The 18,717-nt window shown below is 56.2% G+C and overlaps 2 protein-coding genes across 7 annotated transcripts in view; both read left to right on the plus strand.

Annotated features, from left to right (window-relative positions):
• Positions 1–277: 277 nt before the first annotated feature.
• On the plus strand, positions 278–3,024 carry RPL22 (ribosomal protein L22). The gene is made up of 4 exons (XM_032201450.1): positions 278–345; positions 708–812; positions 1,480–1,604; positions 2,864–3,024. The coding sequence occupies exons 1-4, from the start codon at positions 334–336 to the stop codon at positions 3,006–3,008; spliced, it is 387 nt and encodes a 128-aa protein (XP_032057341.1). The 5' UTR covers positions 278–333; the 3' UTR covers positions 3,009–3,024.
• Positions 3,025–3,239: 215 nt separating this feature from the next.
• Positions 3,240–18,717, plus strand: part of CHD5 (chromodomain helicase DNA binding protein 5) — a 33,334-nt gene continuing 17,856 nt past the window's right edge. For 4 of the 6 annotated variants that reach the window (XM_032201246.1, XM_032201247.1, XM_032201250.1 and 1 more), the window contains exons 1-11: positions 3,240–3,322; positions 5,165–5,295; positions 8,848–9,027; positions 9,587–9,705; positions 10,244–10,482; positions 11,422–11,546; positions 13,282–13,405; positions 15,141–15,307; positions 15,691–15,909; positions 16,483–16,689; positions 16,776–16,987. In XM_032201246.1, the coding sequence (XP_032057137.1) occupies positions 3,259–3,322; positions 5,165–5,295; positions 8,848–9,027; positions 9,587–9,705; positions 10,244–10,482; positions 11,422–11,546; positions 13,282–13,405; positions 15,141–15,307; positions 15,691–15,909; positions 16,483–16,689; positions 16,776–16,987 (1,787 nt within the window). In that variant the 5' untranslated portion in view covers positions 3,240–3,258. Of the gene's footprint in view, positions 3,323–5,164; positions 5,296–8,847; positions 9,028–9,586; positions 9,706–10,243; positions 10,483–11,421; positions 11,547–13,281; positions 13,406–14,876; positions 14,945–15,140; positions 15,308–15,690; positions 15,910–16,482; positions 16,690–16,775; positions 16,988–18,717 lie in introns of those variants that run through there. The other 2 variants (XM_032201248.1, XM_032201251.1) reach the window with 2 other exon arrangements.

Below are 18,717 nucleotides of genomic sequence, written 5' to 3' on the forward strand. Positions count from 1 at the left end.
CGTTGCCGTTTGTTCCCACCTCCACCCGCACCACGCACGCCGCGCGGGGAAAGGGGCGCGCCGGCGGGAACCAGGCCCCGCCCCCCTCCCCTAGCCCCGCCCCCACCCCTTAGCCCCGCCCCATAGCAGCGCGGCGCGGCCCCCATCGATGCTCTCGGCGCTCCGCGGGGCTCCCTGCGCCCTGCGCGCCCCCTCCCCGCCCGTTGCGCGCGGCCCGGCGGCGGCGTGGGCGCAGGCGGTGCCGCGGGCGGCGCATGCGCCCTGCCCGCCCGAGGGCCCTTCCGCGCATGCGCGCGGCGCGGCGCTCCCTTTCTGCCCCTCGCTGGAGCCGCCATGGCGCCCGTGGTGAGCTCCGCCGGGCCCCCCCCGGTCGCCGCCGCCCCCCCCGCCGGGCCCCGCTCCTCCGACACCGGCACCGCCACGCTCGGGCCCGGTGCCCCCCGGGGCCGCGCCTGGTGCCCGGTGCGGGCTCGGCCGAGGCCTCCCCGTGGCGCCGGGGCCCGGCCCCCTCCCCCGCTGCCTCACGGGGCCCGGCCCCCCCCCCCCCCCGCCTCAGCCGCTCCCGGTCCCTGACGCGGGCCCGGTCCCGTTCCCGGGCCCCGTTCCAGGTCCTGGCCGCCCCCCCCCTTTGTCCGCCCGCTCTCCCTGACGCTGTGCTCTTTCTCTCTCTCTTTCTCTCTCTCTCTCTTTTTCTCCCCGTGCTGCAGAAGAAGCCGGCAGCGAAAGGTGGCAAAAAAAAGAAGCAGGTGCTGAAGTTCACGCTGGACTGCACGCACCCGGTGGAGGACGGCATCATGGACGCCGCCAACTTCGTGAGTGCCCGGCCCCCCCCCCCCCGCAGGAAGCACCTCCCGGGCGGTTTGCACCCCCAGGAAACACCCCAAGGGCAAACGGAGGCTGCGTGGGGGCCCTCCGAGGTTTATTGTTTAAGCGATTCGCACCTGAAGTGTGCGCGGCTTTCTGTCTGTTGAGTGGTATTCATGAAGCGTTCCCCGAGGGGTCGGCTTTCTGTGAGGTGTTGATAACATTCAGCAGCGTCTGATGAGTGCTTGCTTTTGGTCAGACTGCCTCAAGCTGTGTTCAGGCACGGATTTGAGACAAGAGCTTGTGGCAAAGATGAGAATGGGAATTAAAATAACCCTGTTGGAAGGGACCTGCAAAGATCATCAAGTCCAGGAGAAATCGGAAAGCATCTTGCTTCATGGGCACTAACAGTTCAGAGTAGGAAGTTGAATCGTCTAGTTCAGCCAGACCTGGGGAAATCGCTTTTGTCAAGGTGTGAATGGGCCCACGTGAGCTGGTGGGGTCGGCTGTGAGGGAGGATCAAAGCCACCCAGCCCGCAGGAAACGGGCTCTGCCTTGCTTTCTGTTGACATATGGTGATTTTGTCTCTTCCCAGTTCTAACCCAAATGTCGGAATGCTGAACGCAAACACGCTGCGGACGGCCCTGCCTGAGCCCTCTCTTTCCACTCTTTTAGGAGCAGTTCCTGCAGGAGAGGATCAAGGTGAACGGGAAGGCCGGTAACCTGGGCGGGGGCGTAGTGACTATCGAGAGGAGCAAGAGCAAGATCACTGTTACTTCAGAGGTTCCCTTCTCAAAGAGGTGAGGACACGGGGGTGTCCTGCGAGGCCTCCCTGCTGTGCTGCTGGGAGGCTGCTGGCTCTGAGCCTGGTGAAGTCCCGGCAGGAGGGCGTTGTGAGCGTTGTGCTGGGCAGTCTCTGCTCTTTATTTGGCTTTTGGTTAACGATGGCTTCAGGTCCTTTGCTCGTGACTGAGTTGAGCTCCACTGCTTGAGCTTTCCCCGTGCCCTGCTGTGGGTGTGTGTCACAAGGAGGTGCTTCGTTTCCAGTTGCAGTGCTCAGTGCACGGGAGTTTCTAAGGGTGGTGTCGTTAGTGCCAGTTGCCAGGGCCGCAAGATCCAACCCCCTTCTGTAAAACAGGAGGGCGTGAGGAAGCACCTGAAGTAACCAAGAGCTGTCCTGGTGCGTTAGGTGCACCGAGGCCTGCTGGCTTGCTAAGTGCTGTGTGAAGTTAGGCACAGTGACTGCTTCTGGATGATTTTTAAAGTTGATACGGGGTTGAAATGCCTGCTCAGGAGGCTGGCCGTGCAGGATGCACAACTGCCAAGCCAAGCAGGGATCTCGGGGGTTGATGCTCAGCCAAGCCGTTCCACTGCTGCGTCCTTCCCCTTGTCCTGCTGGGCGTCCCTCTAGTTCTTGGGACTGCCTGACACTTCTGCCCTTTATTTGGCTTTGATAAACTCAATATTTGCTGTGGTGGAGGTAGCAAGCGAGGAAGCTGGAGGTCTGAAATAGTGGAAAGGGAGCCGTGTGTAAGGACAGTGCTGTGCTGCTGCCTTGTCCTGCTCTAAGAGCTTCGGTGCGGCACCCGAGCGGCTTCTGTGCCTGTGGGGTGCCCGAGGCATCCCAGGAGCTGCTGAGAAACGTGCAGGGAGCAGGGGATGGATGGTGCCTGTGTGCACGGAGGTGCTCTGCTTCTTGAGCTGCTGCTTTTCCCTGCAGGAACAGACACCCAGGTGGCCCCTTGTGCCTGGTGCGTGGTGGCCACCCCTGTCTGGGAGAGTGAAGAGGGGAGAGGCAGCTCCCAGCCCTGCGGGGCAGGGGGGGCTCCTGCCTGGGGGGAGGCACCCAGCATCGTGCTGCTGCCCAGCGTGGCTGGGATTGCTCTGGGTGCACTGAGAGCCCTTTGTGCTTTAGGGGAGCCTCCTTCCCGTGGGATTTAGGGATTTATGGGTGGCGGGGACATGGAGGGGTCTGACGGCAACCGGCCCGGGGTGGGGGGGGCGCAGAGGTGCCGGGGAGACCCCAGGTGTGCCCCGTGGCGTGTGTGTGTCCCCGCAGGTACCTGAAGTACCTGACCAAGAAGTACCTGAAGAAGAACAACCTGCGCGACTGGCTGCGCGTGGTGGCCAACAGCAAGGAGAGCTACGAGCTGCGCTACTTCCAGATCAACCAGGACGAGGAGGAGGAGGAGGAGGAGGACTAACCCCGGGGGGAGCGTTTTGTACATTTTATTATAAATTTTTTTTTTTTTTTTCCTTGAATAAATCGTGGGGGAAAAAAAAAAAAAAAAAGAGAGAGAGAAAAAAAAACACACACACAAAAACACAAAAAAAAAAAACACAAAAAAAACCCTCTCGGTGCTGCCTTTGGGGGGGGGGCGGGCTCGGGGCGGGGCGCGGGCGCCATCTTGGCGCGGAGGGGCCGCTCCCGGGGCTCTCCCGGCCGCTGCCGGCATGCGGGGGCCGGCGGCGGGCGAGGGGCTGCCGGAGGAGGCGGACAACGACGAGGATGTCTCGGGTACGGGGCGAGCCCCCGGGGGGTTGGGGAGGGCGAGGGGGCGAGGCTGGGCACGGTGCCCCGGTGGGGGGGGGGTTGGGGGGCGGCACCGGGTGGGGTGGGGGAGGAATAGGGGGGAAATGGGGGGAACGGGGGGGAGGCAGTGGCCACCGGACTCGGTAATGGGGGGAGCGGAGCTGGCTGGCTGTCGGGATGGAGCTGGCTGTCGGGACACAGCTGGCTGTCGGGACTGAGCACCCTGACACCGAGGGTGGCTGGACCTGTAGGGTGCGGTGGGACCCCTGGTATGGTCTGGGATGTGGATCCACAGCCCCCATCTCCCCCTCTCAGCCCCCATTTCCTCCCCTTCAACCCCTGTTTCCCCCCCTCTCAGCCCCATCTCCCCTTCTCAGTCCCTGTCTCCCCTCCATCCTTCAGCCCCAATCTCAACCCCCCATCCCAAAACCCCATCCCCTCCCCTCAGCCCCATCTCCCCTTATCAGTCCCTGTCTCCCCTCCATCCCCCAGCCCCATCTCCCCCCCCAGCCCCATCCCCTCCGCTGCCCCCACAAGCCCCAAGCCGGCCGTGGGTGCCCCCGGAGCAGCGTGCTGCCCGCCTGCCATCCCCAAAGCTGTGAATTTTGGGGCCTGGCAGCGGGTGGCAAGGAGCCCTGCGTCCCCCCGGGGGGCAGCCGGGGTCCATCCCCCGTGGTGCTGGTGCTGGGAGTGCCGGGCTGTGCAAGATGGTGTCTGGAGGACCAGGCAGGGAGGCCAGGAGGTGCAAAATCAGGTTTTCTCCATGTTCCTTGGAGCAAATTTTTTTTGTAACCCCGTCTGACACTAAGCAGCCCAGCATCAGGGTGCTTCTGGCGCCGGCTGGAGCACGAGGCTGTGTCTCCAGCCTGCAGACCCCAAAGTTGTGCTGCTTTTCTTTTGGAGCAGCACTTGCAGGAGGCCTGGGTCTGCTCAGTGTTTTTGTCCTTCCTCACGTGCCCCCCGCACCCCTAAAATCTGCTCGGTGTCTTTCTGAGTCCAGCTGTGGGCAGAGTCCAGCTGTGCCAGGGGCTCTCCCAGACCCCCCTCCAGTAGGCTGGGAGCTGTGCTGTGCCCGCAGGAGGTCCGGGGGGCGGTGGGGTGGGCTCTGGGTGCTGCCCAGCTCCCCCCACACCTGAGGGCATCCTTGGGAGCGTGCCTTGGCTGGAGCAGAGCTGGTGGTTTGAGCCAGACGAGGATCCTGTCCTGGCTGATGAGTCTGGGGTGCTATTGCTGTGTAAGGTGAGAAATTAAAGGAAAAAATACTGGAGTGGATCGTAAAGAAATGCAGAGGTTCCACGAGGAGCCAGGACTCGCTGGGGAGGTGATGATGGTGAGGAAGGCAGGCAGGTGAGTGGGAGCTCGAGCACGCGTGGTGCTTCCCCGGCACGGAGCCGTGGAGGAGCTGCCTCCTGCCAGCCCTGGCACCCATCTTCCATGCCAGGCCTGCTGCTTCCTCGTTTGCCGTGGTTGGATCGATTTTAATGGGCTCTGCTGGGAAATCTAAAGGGTAAAAGATAAAAGCCTAATGCTTCCTAATTACCTACATCCAAATCAATAAGAGCAGGCAGCCCATTAGCATCCTGATGCGCCTGTGTCAGCAGAGAGCAAAATGCAGATGATTAGAAGTGCTGGTTCCCGTTCGTGTAAGAATGTGCATGGGCAATGGGAAATGAGAAGCGGTGGTGCTCCTGGGCAGGAGTCTGTCGAGGCTTTTCTTGAAGGGGCAGCGCTGGAGTGGCTGCTGGGTGCCCAGGGAGAACGCGCCCGAGTGCTGCGTCCTGTGTGCCTCTGACAGCCATCCCAGTAAGTTGTCCCTTTTGTCCTCAGAAGAAGATGATGGGGTCCTGGAAGGGCTGGATGAGTTTTTCCCAGAAGAGCAAGTTGCTGTGCAGAAAAAAAAGAAATCCAAGAAGCTGAAAGACAGCAAGGCTGCCAAAATCAAGAGGAGGAAGAAAGAGGTAACGCTGCATGCTCAGAAATGAGGCTGGCGGGTTCCTGCAAGGCTTGGGGGAGATGACCGAGGGTCAGGGCTTGAGCAGTTCTTGTCCAGATCTGATGCTCCCTTGTGGTGCTTGCTGCCTCAGCTTAGCTGTACGTTTTTGTTCCTGGAAAGGTGGAGATTTTTTATTGTTTTGTCCAAAGAAAGAAATGAATGGTAGGGAAACTTACGATGTTCAGGAAATAGTAACCAAAGGTGGCAAAGTGCTGGGACAGCTCCCAGTCCGAGAGGTTCATGTTCCTGCGGTGCCAGGCGGCTCCTCTTCTTTCCCGCTGACCACTTGCAGGACTGCTGTGTTTTAGCATTTCCCCAGCATGTCTGTACCCTGCTGAGCTGTGCCAGGAATACAGGCTGTGCCATCAAACACGGCACTGATATGGCAGTGACGTGATGGAAGATGAGGAGAGGGCATCCATCTGCGCTCTTAAGTGTTCCTCTTTCTGGTTGCTGGCATTTTGAGAATCTGTTCCTTTTGGAGTGTTTCCTTTCATGCTGGAAACACGTGCAGTAAATATTACTGACAGTCCTTCGTCGTGCCAGCTGTGTGCACGTAATCTTGATCTGCCTGTGCTCACTCCCATGTCCCGCCCGTCACACGCTGGGTGGTGAGCTGATCAGACGAGGAGAGCTGCGAGGATGAGGATGCTGCCTCCTGGGGTTCTCGGCGCTGAGATGGCAGAGGTAGAGCCACCAGGAAGCGTGCAGGCAGGTGTTACGCTGGAAAACAGGTCTTGTGGTGGTGTTCTGGGGGTTTGCCGTATGCCACGTGGCCACGGCAGGCAGTGCTGGCACTCTGCCCTCCCTCCCTTGCACCAGGGTGCCCAGGCTCCCTCTGGGGCTGTGGTGCTGATGTTGTGGCGTGTGGTGGTGACACCCCCAGCTCCTGCTCGTCGTCCTGCTGCAATGCAGCACCTCCCTGCAGTCGTCCCTGGTGGCAGACGGTAAGTCCTGCTGCCACGAGCTGTGCCCGTGCCTTGTCTGGGCAAACCAAGGCGTTGGGCGCGTGGCCGGTGCAAGGCCGGAGGTTTCTGCAGGTGATGGACCAGGGCATTCTGCAAGAAGACCGGGTAGAGGCTTCTCAGGGTTTAGCGTGTGGAAGGATTTTGGGGCCTTTTGTGCGAAAGCAAAGACAAGGCATCATGTTTTGGGTCTCACATTGCCTGAATGATCCTTCCCCTCACCCGCTTCTAACCTGGGGCTCTTCCTCGTGTCCTGTTTGATGGCTGGGTGGCCGTCATGCCCCGGGCAGGGCCGTCACTGTCCCTGCAGCTCCTGCGAGCTCTCGGGAGGGCAGGCTGTGCCCCTTCATGTGGCCTCACAGGGGACCGGTGATGCTGTTCTCTTCCAGTCATCGCTGCCACTCCCTGTGGGTCCTGTGAGAACAGACTGGCTGGCTGAAGTTGCACATTAAAGTGCTCTTGCTGGTGACAGGAGCGAGGTGTGTATTTTAAAAAATAAGTGACTTGTTCCTGCACTGTATTGCCTGGCAGGCTTTGAGCAGAAGTCAGAGCCCGGGGGAAGCTTTTTCCCCTCTGTCGTGGCCATGGAGATGCTGATCTCCTTCTGCAGATACCACACAAAGCTGGCTCAGGCCGCCTTGCTTCCTGTGCGTTCTTCGTCATGGGACACATTTTTCCTGTGCTGCTTTTCGGTTGGGGAAAAATAAAACACAAACCTGTGGTATTTTCATTTCTGGCAGTTCTCTGTTAGCGTCAGCCTGCCCGAGGCCATGGCAGCAACATGTGCAGCCTGTGCCGGGTCTGCCTGCTTCCTCACCGGGGGTGGGGAGGAGATAATGGGATGAATGTCGGGAGCGTTTTCTTTTTTAATTAATGCCATGTATGGGCAGTGTTAATCAGGCTGGGTTCTGCCTGCTGGAGGTTTTTCTGTCTTCCCTCAGAGCCAGTGAGGAGCCAGTGCTGTGGCTATAACAGTGAGCTGGATTCCTTACCAGCACCCAGGCTGCATTTTGGGGTGAGGAGGTGAAAGGAAAGGGACTCCTGGGCTGGGCTTTCTCCTCCTAAACACCTTCTCTGAAGTTTTGTGGGGTAGGAGGAGGTTCTTTCCCCCTGTTAAAGGAAGAGGGAGGTGGCAATGAGGTGTAAAGCTGTGACACGATGCCGGTGCTGAAGCCACGACTGGCTGCCACCCCGGGTTCCCGTGTTTTTGTCATTAGTGTGTGTGGCAGGCGTGGTGCCACGTTGCACCCTTATGGGGGTTTGCTGGCGTGGGCTCGTTGTAACGCGTTCAGGCGTCTGTGGCGGTGCTCGCTGGAGCTCTGCTGCTGGAATTGATGCTGCAAACCAGAAAGATCTGCATAAAATAACCAGGCTGCAGCTTGAACCTCAGCATATGTAGATGAAGGTCCTTGTCAGACAAGAAAGCGGGGAGAGGGAATCTCAACCTGTGCTGCAGCAGTTCCCATGGCAACCAATTATTCAGTGCTAAATTATAACTGTTTATAACACTGCTAAAGGAAAAGCTCTTTTTTTTTTTTTCCAAAGCAAGGAGGACCAGCGATGGCCGCCGAGCCAAGCTGAACCTGCAGCAGGAGCAGTCGATGGTGTATATTTAAACAATCAGCCGCCTGCGTGGCTGCGGTGCCGGGCGAGCCATGAGGTGCCAGCGTGGGCCTGGAGCCGGGCTCGGCCTCTGGAGCCAGGCACGGCTCGGGCAGAGCAGCCGGGCCCGTGGGGTGATGGCCGGGGAGATGGGGCCGGGGGCTGCCTGGTGGGGAGGCTCCCCATGGAGCTGCTCCCCGAGGCAGGAGAGGGCCCTGCCGCCGGGTGCCGTGAGGCAGGTGGGCAGCGGTGTTGGTTGGGGTGGTGAGGGGTGTGCTGTCGGAGCTGTGCAGCAGGTCGCTGTCCCAAAATGGAGCCCAAATCCCAGTCCCCACAGTCTGGCTCTGCCACACCCAGTGGGGCCTGGCTGTGTCTGTCAGCCATCCCGCGGGGCACAGGCCTCTGACGTGCTTCGTCTCGCTGCTGAGGCCGTGCGTGGCCAAGACGGGAGGTTTCATGTGGCTGCCTGTCTCTGTTGCCTGGCTCAACGTCGTCTGGTGAGCTCAAAGACTTGCACGTGAGCTAAGGGATGATTTCCTTTTCTTTAGTTTCTTAGCTGTTAACACTGTGGTAGAAAAACGTCGCCGTACTCGTGTAATACCATAAGCAAACATGAGACAGAACATCGCGTGCTACCCTGAGTTACAGCAATCAGAAAAGTTCCCTGAGTATTCCCTGTGTGAATGCTGAGGATCTTTTGGTGGAGTTGCTCCTTGGTTCACTGTGTGGCTGTTTTTAACGTATGCATTCATTTACTTGACTTGCTGCATCCTGGCTTCCTTTTTTTCACCACCACACATCAGAAGGGTACCTGAACGCTGTGGTTTGCAGCCCCTGGGCACTCTCAGAGGAGAGCTTTAGAGTACAGGGGCAGATCCCGCACCCGTTCACATGGCTGCAGCTGAGGGAGGGCAGGCATGGCATCCTCTCCACTGTCCTTTCTGTTTTAGGGGAGCAATGATGAAATATCAGACAACGAAGAGGAGATTGAGGAGAAATCCGAGAGTGAAGGAAGCGATTATTCCCCCAACAAAAAGAAAAAGAAAAAACTGAAGGAAAAGAAAGAGAAAAAAACAAAACGGAAAAAGAAGGATGAAGAGGACGATGACAATGATGACGGAGGCCTGAAGGTACCAAGGGGTTGTTTATCCTGAGCCAGCTAATTAACTTAAAGCAGAAACAAGGAAAACAATGGAAAACTACAGTTATCTAAATGTGCAGCCATAACAGTGCTGATGTTGTTTGAGGTAGTTTTTTGGTTTTTAAACCATGGAGCATGTGCAATTCCAGCAGCAACCCAGCCCGTGATGGACTCTCATCAAGGGCTCTCAAGCACAGCCTGGCATTTTTACTGGCAGATGAAAGGTTGTATTGCCTTTATTTATATTGGGTACAGGGAGAAATTAATGTTTCTTGGAGACATGAAACCTGCTAAGGCTTTGCATTTGTATTGCATGGAACGAGGAGCATTTGGATGGTGCCACATTAATTTGCTTCTTGGAATTCTCTGAAGCATTAATTTATTAAGCATTTGTGCATGCTTAAAAAAAAAATTACAGAAACAAATCCCTGTGTGTCGCTGACTAGGAAGAGCATTTGACATGGAGGATACGACAGACATAGACTTGCACTGCTCATCTACAAAGCCACAGTCATTTACATTAATTATGTCTCTTTGTAAATCTACAGGAGCCCAAGAGCTCAGCCCAGCTGATGGAAGAATGGGGCCTCGATGATGTAGATTACATTTTCTCAGAAGAAGATTACCATACTCTGACTAATTACAAGGCTTTCAGCCAGTTTCTCAGGTATTACACTGTAGGTCTGGATGGGGTCTTGGGTAGCGGTTGAGATTTGGACATGGCCCAGCTAAGAGGGTGAAGTTGTGAAGTAAATTAGGCATCATAAGCTTCTTGCTGCTTCTCCCTCCATGACTAGAAATGGTCTTCAGGACTGCATTGTAATTACAGGAGAAACTGCTGAAGTGTTTCACTCCTTGCACTCTCTCCAAAATTTGGTATTTTTTTTGTTTGTTTATTTGAAAAGTTGCAGTGGAATAAGTGAATAACAATAGAAATTTTTACTTGTACTATGAGCTGTTCAAACACAACAGGTATTTCTGGGACATTTAAGTGTGCTCCATTATATATTTCCTCTTTAAGCAAGTTCTGGTTTCTGCTGCCTTTCCAGTGGAGCAAGTACCAGCGGTCCACAGCAACCTGCAGCCACGAGTCATGTGCTACTGATGGATTCCAAGGGAGGAAGAACCTTCCTGCAGCACGTGGCGAGCAGGAGCAAACATTCATTTCTATTAACCTGTGGTTTTCCCTCTGCCCCACCCTGCAGGCCTCTGATCGCCAAGAAGAACCCCAAGATCCCCATGTCCAAGATGATGACTGTGCTTGGGGCCAAGTGGCGAGAGTTCAGCGCCAACAACCCCTTCAAGGGCAGCTCAGCGGCCGCAGCCGCGGCAGCCGTCGCTGCAGCAGTGGAGACCGTCACTGTTGCTCCACCGCTGGCTGCCAGCCCTCAGCAGTCTGCCTTGCCCGCTGTCATCAGGAAAGCTAAAACCAAGGAGGGCAAGGGTAGGTGCCAAGCGTGGCTGGGCTGAGTGGAGGCACCACTCTCCCCTGCGGTGTGCTGTCCCCGTGCTGGGCACGCAGAGCTAGCCGCTGAGCGTGTCGGCAGGTCGGGCATGGTCTGGCCACATGAACGTGCACTGCTTGGTAGTTGAGCTGGGTGCTTTGTCTCTGATATGGGCATAAATGAAGGGTTTAATCTCCTGGCATTGGGGTAGAAGGCAACTGTCTTCAAAGCACACTGGCAAGGAGTGAGCCAAACAGAAATCTGCAATAGCCACTATGGAAATAGGCATATTTGTATTAAAAGGGCTGAAAGTGTTTTCCTGTTTCTGACAAGCTTCTTCCCCACTGTTAGGAAAGAGCCGTGTGACTTGCTGTAGCAGCTGGGCAGCGGTGAGAAAAGGAGAGCTATCCCTTTGTTTGCACCATGTTTCTCTTCAGGAACGGTGCTGTTTCAGTTATGCAGGCATCAATGCCTGATGCCTCGAGGGGTTTTCAACAAGTAGCTTGGAGCTGGCAGCTGACCAGGAGTGCAGCTTGCAGCAGCCTCCTTGCACTTTGTCCTCAGTGCAGTGTTCCTGCAGGCTGTGTCTCCTCAGCTGTCTTGGCAGAGAGGCCTCTTTTCTCCCTGTTTTGCAGACCTCTAACGCTTTCTGGGAATACTCAGCCCCGTGGTGGTCCCCAGGCTGCAGTCCCTCTCCTGCATTGCAGGGTAGATGCATTCCTCCCATGACAGGCTGTCCCTCTGATTTTTCCCAAGCATTGGGTATGGGCTTGCAGCCTTTTGCCCCCAAAGGACTCCCGGGACAGTGCTGGCCACTTCCCTGCTCCCTGGGGTCCCCAGTACTTTCTCATAATTCATGTAAATTCTGGGATCGGGGTGGGAGCTGTTTCTGGGGACAGCTGTTTGAAGAGTGCCAAACAAGTCTTTCATTTCTCCAGGTCCAGGTGTGCGGAAGAAAATCAAGGGCTCCAAAGATGGGAAGAAAAAGGGGAAGGGGAAAAAGATGGCAGGCTTGAAATTCCGGTTTGGAGGAATCCCCAGCAAAAGGAAAAAGGGCTCCTCTGTAAGTGTGTGCTCCCTTTTTTCTGGACAGGGCTTTGGGAACAAGGCTGCTGGAAAGAAACATTCCAGCCTTGCTCATGCCCCTCTTCCATGCCGTCTCTGTTCAGCACTTGTTTGTTCATCCCTTGACAGAGAGCTATGTCCAGGCTTGTGTTTGTAAAGATGTCACGTCTGGGCATGTTTTCTGCTAAAACCATATAATCACGTTTAGTTTCAGTGATGAGGTTGGTAATGCCATCATTTCAGATTTCATTTGCAAAGGAATTCTTCAGGGCTTGCACTCCAGCTGAACTGGATGTCAAAGAGAATTATCAAACGCTTTAATTATGTTGCCATAGCTTGCCTCCTGGCATCTGGGGCTCCGCAGCATGACCCGGGGGTACCAGAGCATCCCAGTAAGTGCACGGCAGCAGGGCTCTGCTGCAGTCTGCGTGCAGCACTCCTGTCAGCATATGGATATCAGGTGTAAGCAGAGCTTTTTAGAGAGTACATATGCCAAATATCTATTGAATAGGGATGGAACTCCTGTAGGTCTTGATAATATTGCTCAAAATCTCATTAGTTCACTTGTATTTGAATTCCCTGATTCTCTAGCTCTGGTTTACATAACACGACCTGTTTGTAAATAACTTTGTGTATCACAAGTTGAAGTGAAAGAGGCAATCTGGGGCATTCATTTGCTGATGCATTTTTCAGCCACACATCACAGAAAAATCCATTCCATGTCTGGGTGCACTCTGTAGTCTGTGCATTTGCATTTCTGAGGCTCAGGAGGAGCTTTCGCTTGCTCCTGCAGCCAGGAGTGCTAAGCACATGATGAACAGCACACAAATTGGGGATTTGTACATGTAAATCTGCTCTCCCGAATAAGATTTCAGACACGTTATGTTTTAAGGCCGCAGAATACTTGGTGTTTTTAACTCCTTTCATTTTATGAGGAATGTGAAGCATAAATGCCTACGTACACACAGGTTAACAAAAAGCTGGAACGAGGAGGGGACCCTTGGCTGCACAGGAGTAGGGGTAGGATGATGCATTTCTGTTTGGGTGTCTGTACACTCGCCTGCACCCACGATAACATTGTCACAACAGAGGGGTCTTGCAGCTGGCTGGTGCCTGATGCTTAGGAGCTGCTGTGCCTTTCCCGAAGTGCCTGGGCAGCTGCACGATGTGACATCTCTGTGCTAGCAGGGGTGGCAGACTGCAGGGGCCACCCAGAGCCCACCTTGTGTCAGACAAGCACAGCGTGAGCTTGGCACTCTGATTTAGGTGTTTTATATGTGCTCTGAGATTTGCTCAGTGATTGCACTTTGACGGTGCTGCTGAACTGGGTTAGCTGCCTGTGTGCAACGCTGAGCAGTGCAGAATAATTGTCCTCCAGCTCTAGCTGTAGTCCAGATCTGGGCTGATTGATTGCCTGGCCGGGCCATCGATCTGATAGAGGAGATTTACCTGCTTTCTAATGCCTTGTGACACATTCTTATGAACCCTGCCTGTCAGTGCCAGGAGTGCAATAACCCTGCCACTCTCCATGATGCTGTAGCTAGTCAGTTCATGCAGAAACCACGCAGCACTTCACTTGGGGGTACCCGCAGAACTCAGCTGCTGGCCGGTGGTGCCGTGCTGTTTTATGCGGGTCTTTGGTGCTTTGTTCTGATACAGAGCAGTGCTCTCTGGAGATAGCTCCTTGCATGCCAGTGCTCGGACTGTGTGTGGTTTGGTTTTCCCCTCTGCAGAGTGAAGAGGAAGAACGGGAGGAATCCGACTTTGACAGTGCCAGCATCAACAGCTCCTCAGTGCGCTCTGAGTGCTCGGCTGGCCTGGGGAAGAGAGGGAAGAGGAGGAGAAAGAAAAAGAGGAGTAGGCCATTCCTTTGTACTCTGTTCCTGTTCTGTTTGGATTTCCCTCTTCAGATGGTGCTTTCCTGCTCTTTGCAGCTCCAAGCAGTGTCTGACACTGACTCGGTGGGAAAGGATGTGCTTGTTTGTGTGCGTGGGACGAGAGGTGCTTTCTTGGTGTCCGAGCTCCTCTGCTGGTGGGCTTGCACCGAGGAGGAGGCAACAAGTGGATCCGGCCGTGGGGCATGGGCTCACCCCATGGGGCTGGCAGTGGTGGTGGAGGAGCAGCGTGGCGTCAGGGCCTTGCCATCGACCGCTTCCCTCCAGCCCTCTCCCCAGCTGCCAGCCGCCACCTGGGGCTCACCCCGCTTCTGCCAGCTCCGTACTGTGACCCGGAGCTGCTTGGGGAGAGGAGTGGTTGCAGCACCCAGCTCCCTGCCCGCCCCACGAGCCTGGGTGTGCTTTGGGCACTGAGACATGGCACGGGCAGCCTGGGCAGCTGCCAGCCTGCTCGCACACCTGGGCCTGCCAGGATTTGTCCTGTGGCAGCGAGTTTTGGACCTTTGTGGGGCTTCAGGGGGAGTGCTTTTCACAGGATAGCCCCTGGAGAAGCATGGCTCGTGGCAGGTTCCCAGTGGAGTTGGTGTGGCTGTGGGCGAGGAGGCGTCAGAGGGTTTTGTTGGGCCGTGTGAGAGGTGTGGCCAGGCAGCGTGCAGGCAGCAGGGCCGTGGTAGTGATGCAGGAAGATGGAGGTGTGTGAACGTCGGTGAAAGCATCTGGCAGGGTCTCTGAGTGGCCGTGTGGCTGTTTGTATGCGGATTCCTTCACTTGTGGAGGGCCTGGAGTTGGTCTGGTCATCTCCATCCTCGTTGGGAGCAGTTACTCTGCACCAAGCTACCCCAAGCCACTGGGCTTCGGCTTCTTTACTGACAAGTTTTTGCTTCTGAGAAATGAAAGGATGGCTTCTGGGCTCGGGGACAGGTAGGAGGTGAGTGGCTGTGCTCCCACACAGCGTGTGGGCCTCCCAGCACTCGGTCAGGGTGGCCGTGCTGGCCGGCAGGCTCGGTGTCTCCCTTCTGAAGGATGTTTCTTCCCCTCCTGGCATGTCGCAGCAGTGGCTCGGGCTGATGCAGGCCCTCGTGCTGGAGCCTGACGGCTCCTGCTGCGGGCCGGGCAGCCCTGGCAGAGGGCAGGGGCTGGCTGGGCTGCTCGCCCTGCCCTGCCCTGCTGGGGGAGAGCTGTGCCCGGAGGCTGTGGCAGCGCTGGGAGTTGAGAAGAGTCTTAGCAGCGCTTGCGAGGCGTCCCTCTTTCCCTCTTCCCTTTGCACGGAGTTGGAAGAGCTGCATCTGCACCTAGTGAGCACCCAGGGAGAGCAGAGGAGGCCCAGGAAGAGAGCCCTCCTCAGCTGTGTTATGTTGCATGGTACATTTGCAGTTGACGGTGCTGGTATCTGTGGAGGTTTCTCTGACTGGCCTCCCTTGCAACCTCTCCAGGTTCTGGCATTCTCCATTGAGAGCCTGAAGGAACCAAAGGATGATACAGTGTGGAGAGAAAGACAGAGGTGAGATGATGCTGTGTGCAAAGATAAACTATGGTGCTGAGGGACAGAGAGGTAGGGGGACGTAACAGGAGGGGACCGAGGCGAAATGTTTCCCTTGCTTCCTTAACTAACGTAGAGGAGCGATTGTCCCATTCCCTCCTGGGAGAGCGGGCCGTCCTGCTGCCCTGCTGACTGTGCGCCTGTCCCTTGCTTGTAGCTGAAGAAGGGGATGGATACGAGACAGACCACCAGGACTACTGCGAGGTGTGCCAGCAGGGAGGGGAGATCATCCTGTGCGACACCTGTCCCCGTGCCTACCACCTCGTCTGCCTGGACCCCGAGCTGGAGAAGGCCCCCGAGGGCAAGTGGAGCTGCCCCCACTGTGTGAGTGCAGGTGCCACTGCCCGGGTGGGGGACATATCTGGTGGCGAAACATCTCTTGGGAGACGTGGAGGTGCTGCTCAGGGTGCCTCTGGGCTCTGTCCCCAGCTCGGGGACACGCCATCATCTTCCCTCTGCTCCCACAGCCCTGCTCGGTGCTGCCAGGGCTGGGGCCTGCTGGGGAGGGGGTCGCTCAGGGCGCCCACAGCTTTCCCTGCACCACTTCCAGCACCTGGGCACGAGGATGTCCCATTCCCCACCTCGTGTGCCCTGCAGAGCTTTCATTTCTCTGCAAGCAAAGCAGAGCACTGCAACGAGAGCCTGGTTCCAGAGCCAGGCTGGAGGGGGCTTTGGGCAACCTGATGCAGCTGGATGTTCTTCCCCAGGAGAAGGAGGGGATCCAGTGGGAGCCAAAGGAGGATGAGGATGAGGAAGAGGAAGGTGGCGAAGAAGAGGAGGATGACCACATGGAGTTCTGCCGTGTCTGTAAGGATGGAGGGGAGCTGCTGTGCTGCGACACGTGCCCGTCATCCTACCACCTGCACTGCCTGAACCCGCCCCTGCCCGAGATACCAAACGGTGAATGGCTCTGCCCTCGCTGTACAGTGAGTGTTTCCAGCATTCATCGCCCTGTTCCTGCTCCCGTTCCTGCTGGCCCCATGGCCCTGCCCTCCAGCCCCTTGCACCCACCTCCTGCGGCTGTGCCACCGCCCCGGGCCCTGCTGCTGGGCTGGCTCCTGCCCTCTGCTGCCAGCACTGCTCCTGGGACAGCATCGCCCCCCCGGGGCCCTGCCTGTCCCCCCGGGGCCCTGCCTGTCCCCAGGCAGCTCTGCTGCCTGCATAATGTCCCCATGTAGGCTGCTGGCTTTTAGATTGCTTGTCAAGTCCCATTTGATGCATGCCCTGTGTTAGGGGGGCCTTTCCCCCTGAGGCAGGCTTGCTGCAGAGGTAGGCGTGATTTGTGGGGCCTTGAATTGTGCTGGGGAATTAAATGTGGGAGTAATGAAACATTTATGGTGCTCGGGCTGCCCTGGTGGCAAGGCCTGTCCCCACAGGGGGGCTGCTCACACGGACACCTGGGGCTCTGGGGGCTGGAGGGAGGGATGTGGGGGGATCCGAGGCCTGACAGGGTTCACGTTAAACCACGCGCTCTTGTGGATTTTCTTTTTCATCCTCAGTGCCCCCCTTTAAAGGGCAAGGTGCAACGCATCCTGCACTGGACCTGGAAGGAGCCGCCGGCCCCGCTCCCGTCCACGCTGCCGGCCCCGGATGCGGAGCTGCCTCTGCCACTGCCCAAGGTGCTGGAGGGCATCCCGGAGAGGGAGTTCTTCGTCAAGTGGGCAGGGCTCTCCTACTGGCACTGCTCCTGGGTCAAGGAGCTGCAGGTGAGCGCAGGGCTGGCCTCGGTGTGCCCTGGCCCTGGCCGTTCCCCTGCGGCCGGAGGGGTGACGGCAGCTCTGTCCCGCTGCAGCTGGAGCTCTACCACACGGTGATGTACCGCAACTACCAAAGGAAGAACGACATGGATGAGCCGCCAGCCTTCGACTACGGCTCTGGGGACGAGGACAGCCAGAGGGAGAAGCGGAAGAACAAGGACCCGCAGTACGCCAAGATGGAGGAGCGGTTCTACCGCTACGGCATCAAGCCCGAGTGGATGATGATCCACCGCATCCTGAACCACAGGTGAGGAGGAACGGGCGACAGAAAGGTGCTGCCAGGGCGCCCGGATCCCTGGTGAGTGGTATCACCCTCCCCATGCCCCCCCAAGTTTTGCAGCTGAAGCTTTGAGCGGCCACTCAGTCTCCTGTGCTGGTTTTCCCGTTGTGCACAGATCTGATTCTGATGGTCTGTCTGGTGAGCTGAGCTCCTGGGGCACCTGTCACACCCTGGGACACCTATTACACTGCCAGCCGTGGGATTTCTGTATAAAACCTAGTTTATGGCAACTGTTAACTCCGCAGTAGTTGTCTGTGGTTTTGCTGAGGACTTGCTGGACATCTGGCTGGAGCTGCCTGTCAGGAGCAGCCGATCTGTGCTGGCTGGGCTGTTCCAACCCCGAAATCCACACGTACAGAGCTGTGGCAGTGACAGTGAAGGCCGTGCACATTCAGCCCATGCGGGCATGTTCCCAGTCTCAGGGCAGTGCCCAGTTTCTGGGGAGCAGCCTGAGCTGCCAGCTGGTTTGGGTGAAGGGAGGGTTGGCTGAGGTCTCCTCCCCAAGGCTGGAAGTTCTTGTCCTTTTGCAAAACCGAGTTCACACTCTGATAGAATTTCAGCTTGTTTCAAGGTTGCTGTCACCTTGGGGTGGTTGCTCCTGAGGTGATACCAGCACCAGCAGTGAATTGATGCCTTATTTTCACTTCAGTTACGTTGCACATTAATAACAGAGGTAGTAAATTTTCCCAAAAGTTGGCTGCATAGAGTTGCTCCATTCTTCCCAGATGTATTGTTTGGATCCCCGATGCAGCCTAATTATTCCATAAATTGCTGCTGCAGCCTGGTGATCAGGCTTTCTTCCATCGATTGTACCCTGTGGCTGCTATTGCTGACCTAAACTGCTTTTGAACACCGGTCCATTTCTGTGTAGGTCATTTGTTCCTCTCAGAAACCATGCAGCCCATCTGCATTCACATTAAAGGTAAGCTGGCAGCAGGGATCCAATATTACACGTACTGGAGAGGTGCATAATGCCCACTTACCTCCTCCTACTGCTGGTAGGAACTGTGCCCGAGGATAGGAATTTGAACAAGTGCCTTACTCTGTGATGAAGCCTTGACGTTTGCATTTCCTTTGTGCAGAAGAAATATCCTGCACAGGAAATCTGCTGTGCAAATATATATATTTTTTTTACATCAAGCAGCTAGAAACACCTTTTTATTGAATTTCTATATTTCAAGTGGCAACTTGAAATTTCAAGCAGCAACACTGCTTGGGGGCTGTTTGACAGAAAACAAACAAATCTGTCTGGCTAATTTTCCTGCGAGCTTTACATTGTCTGCTAATAAGGCAAAGTTTATTTTCCCATAGGTACATAATTGGCCTCTGTAGTGTGTTTGTTCATTTTTCAGTGTAACTGAAGCTTCATCGAGTAATGAATGCTACAGAAAAAAGAGAGTAAGCTCTGCTCTTCATCCAGTCCTGGTAAAACAGGAGTACAGGGTTCAGTGAAATGGAAGAGAAGCCTGTAGAGCTTTTTCCATGGGAATGCCATCACCTGTGATAAACAACAGCAATTTCCTGTGCCAATGTGGAACAGATACGTGTATAAAATACACATTAAAGTGCAGGTATAAGTACTTGCTCTTTAGGGTGTGGACCAGTAGCTTATTAACAAAGACAAGAAGAACCATGCCATGTCACAGGCAACATGGACAGAGCCTGTGGTGGTGTTTGGCTGCCAGCACTGATTTAAC

Source organism: Aythya fuligula, chromosome 21 (genome assembly GCF_009819795.1).
Source record: "Aythya fuligula isolate bAytFul2 chromosome 21, bAytFul2.pri, whole genome shotgun sequence".
In the NCBI taxonomy this organism is placed as follows: Eukaryota; Metazoa; Chordata; class Aves; order Anseriformes; family Anatidae; genus Aythya; species Aythya fuligula.

Coding starts and splice junctions, on each gene's coding strand:
- RPL22 (XM_032201450.1), top strand. Junction 813..1,479: donor TCATGGACGCCGCCAACTTC/GTGAGTGCCCGG, acceptor CCACTCTTTTAG/GAGCAGTTCCTGCAGGAGAG. Junction 1,605..2,863: donor GAGGTTCCCTTCTCAAAGAG/GTGAGGACACGG, acceptor GTGTCCCCGCAG/GTACCTGAAGTACCTGACCA.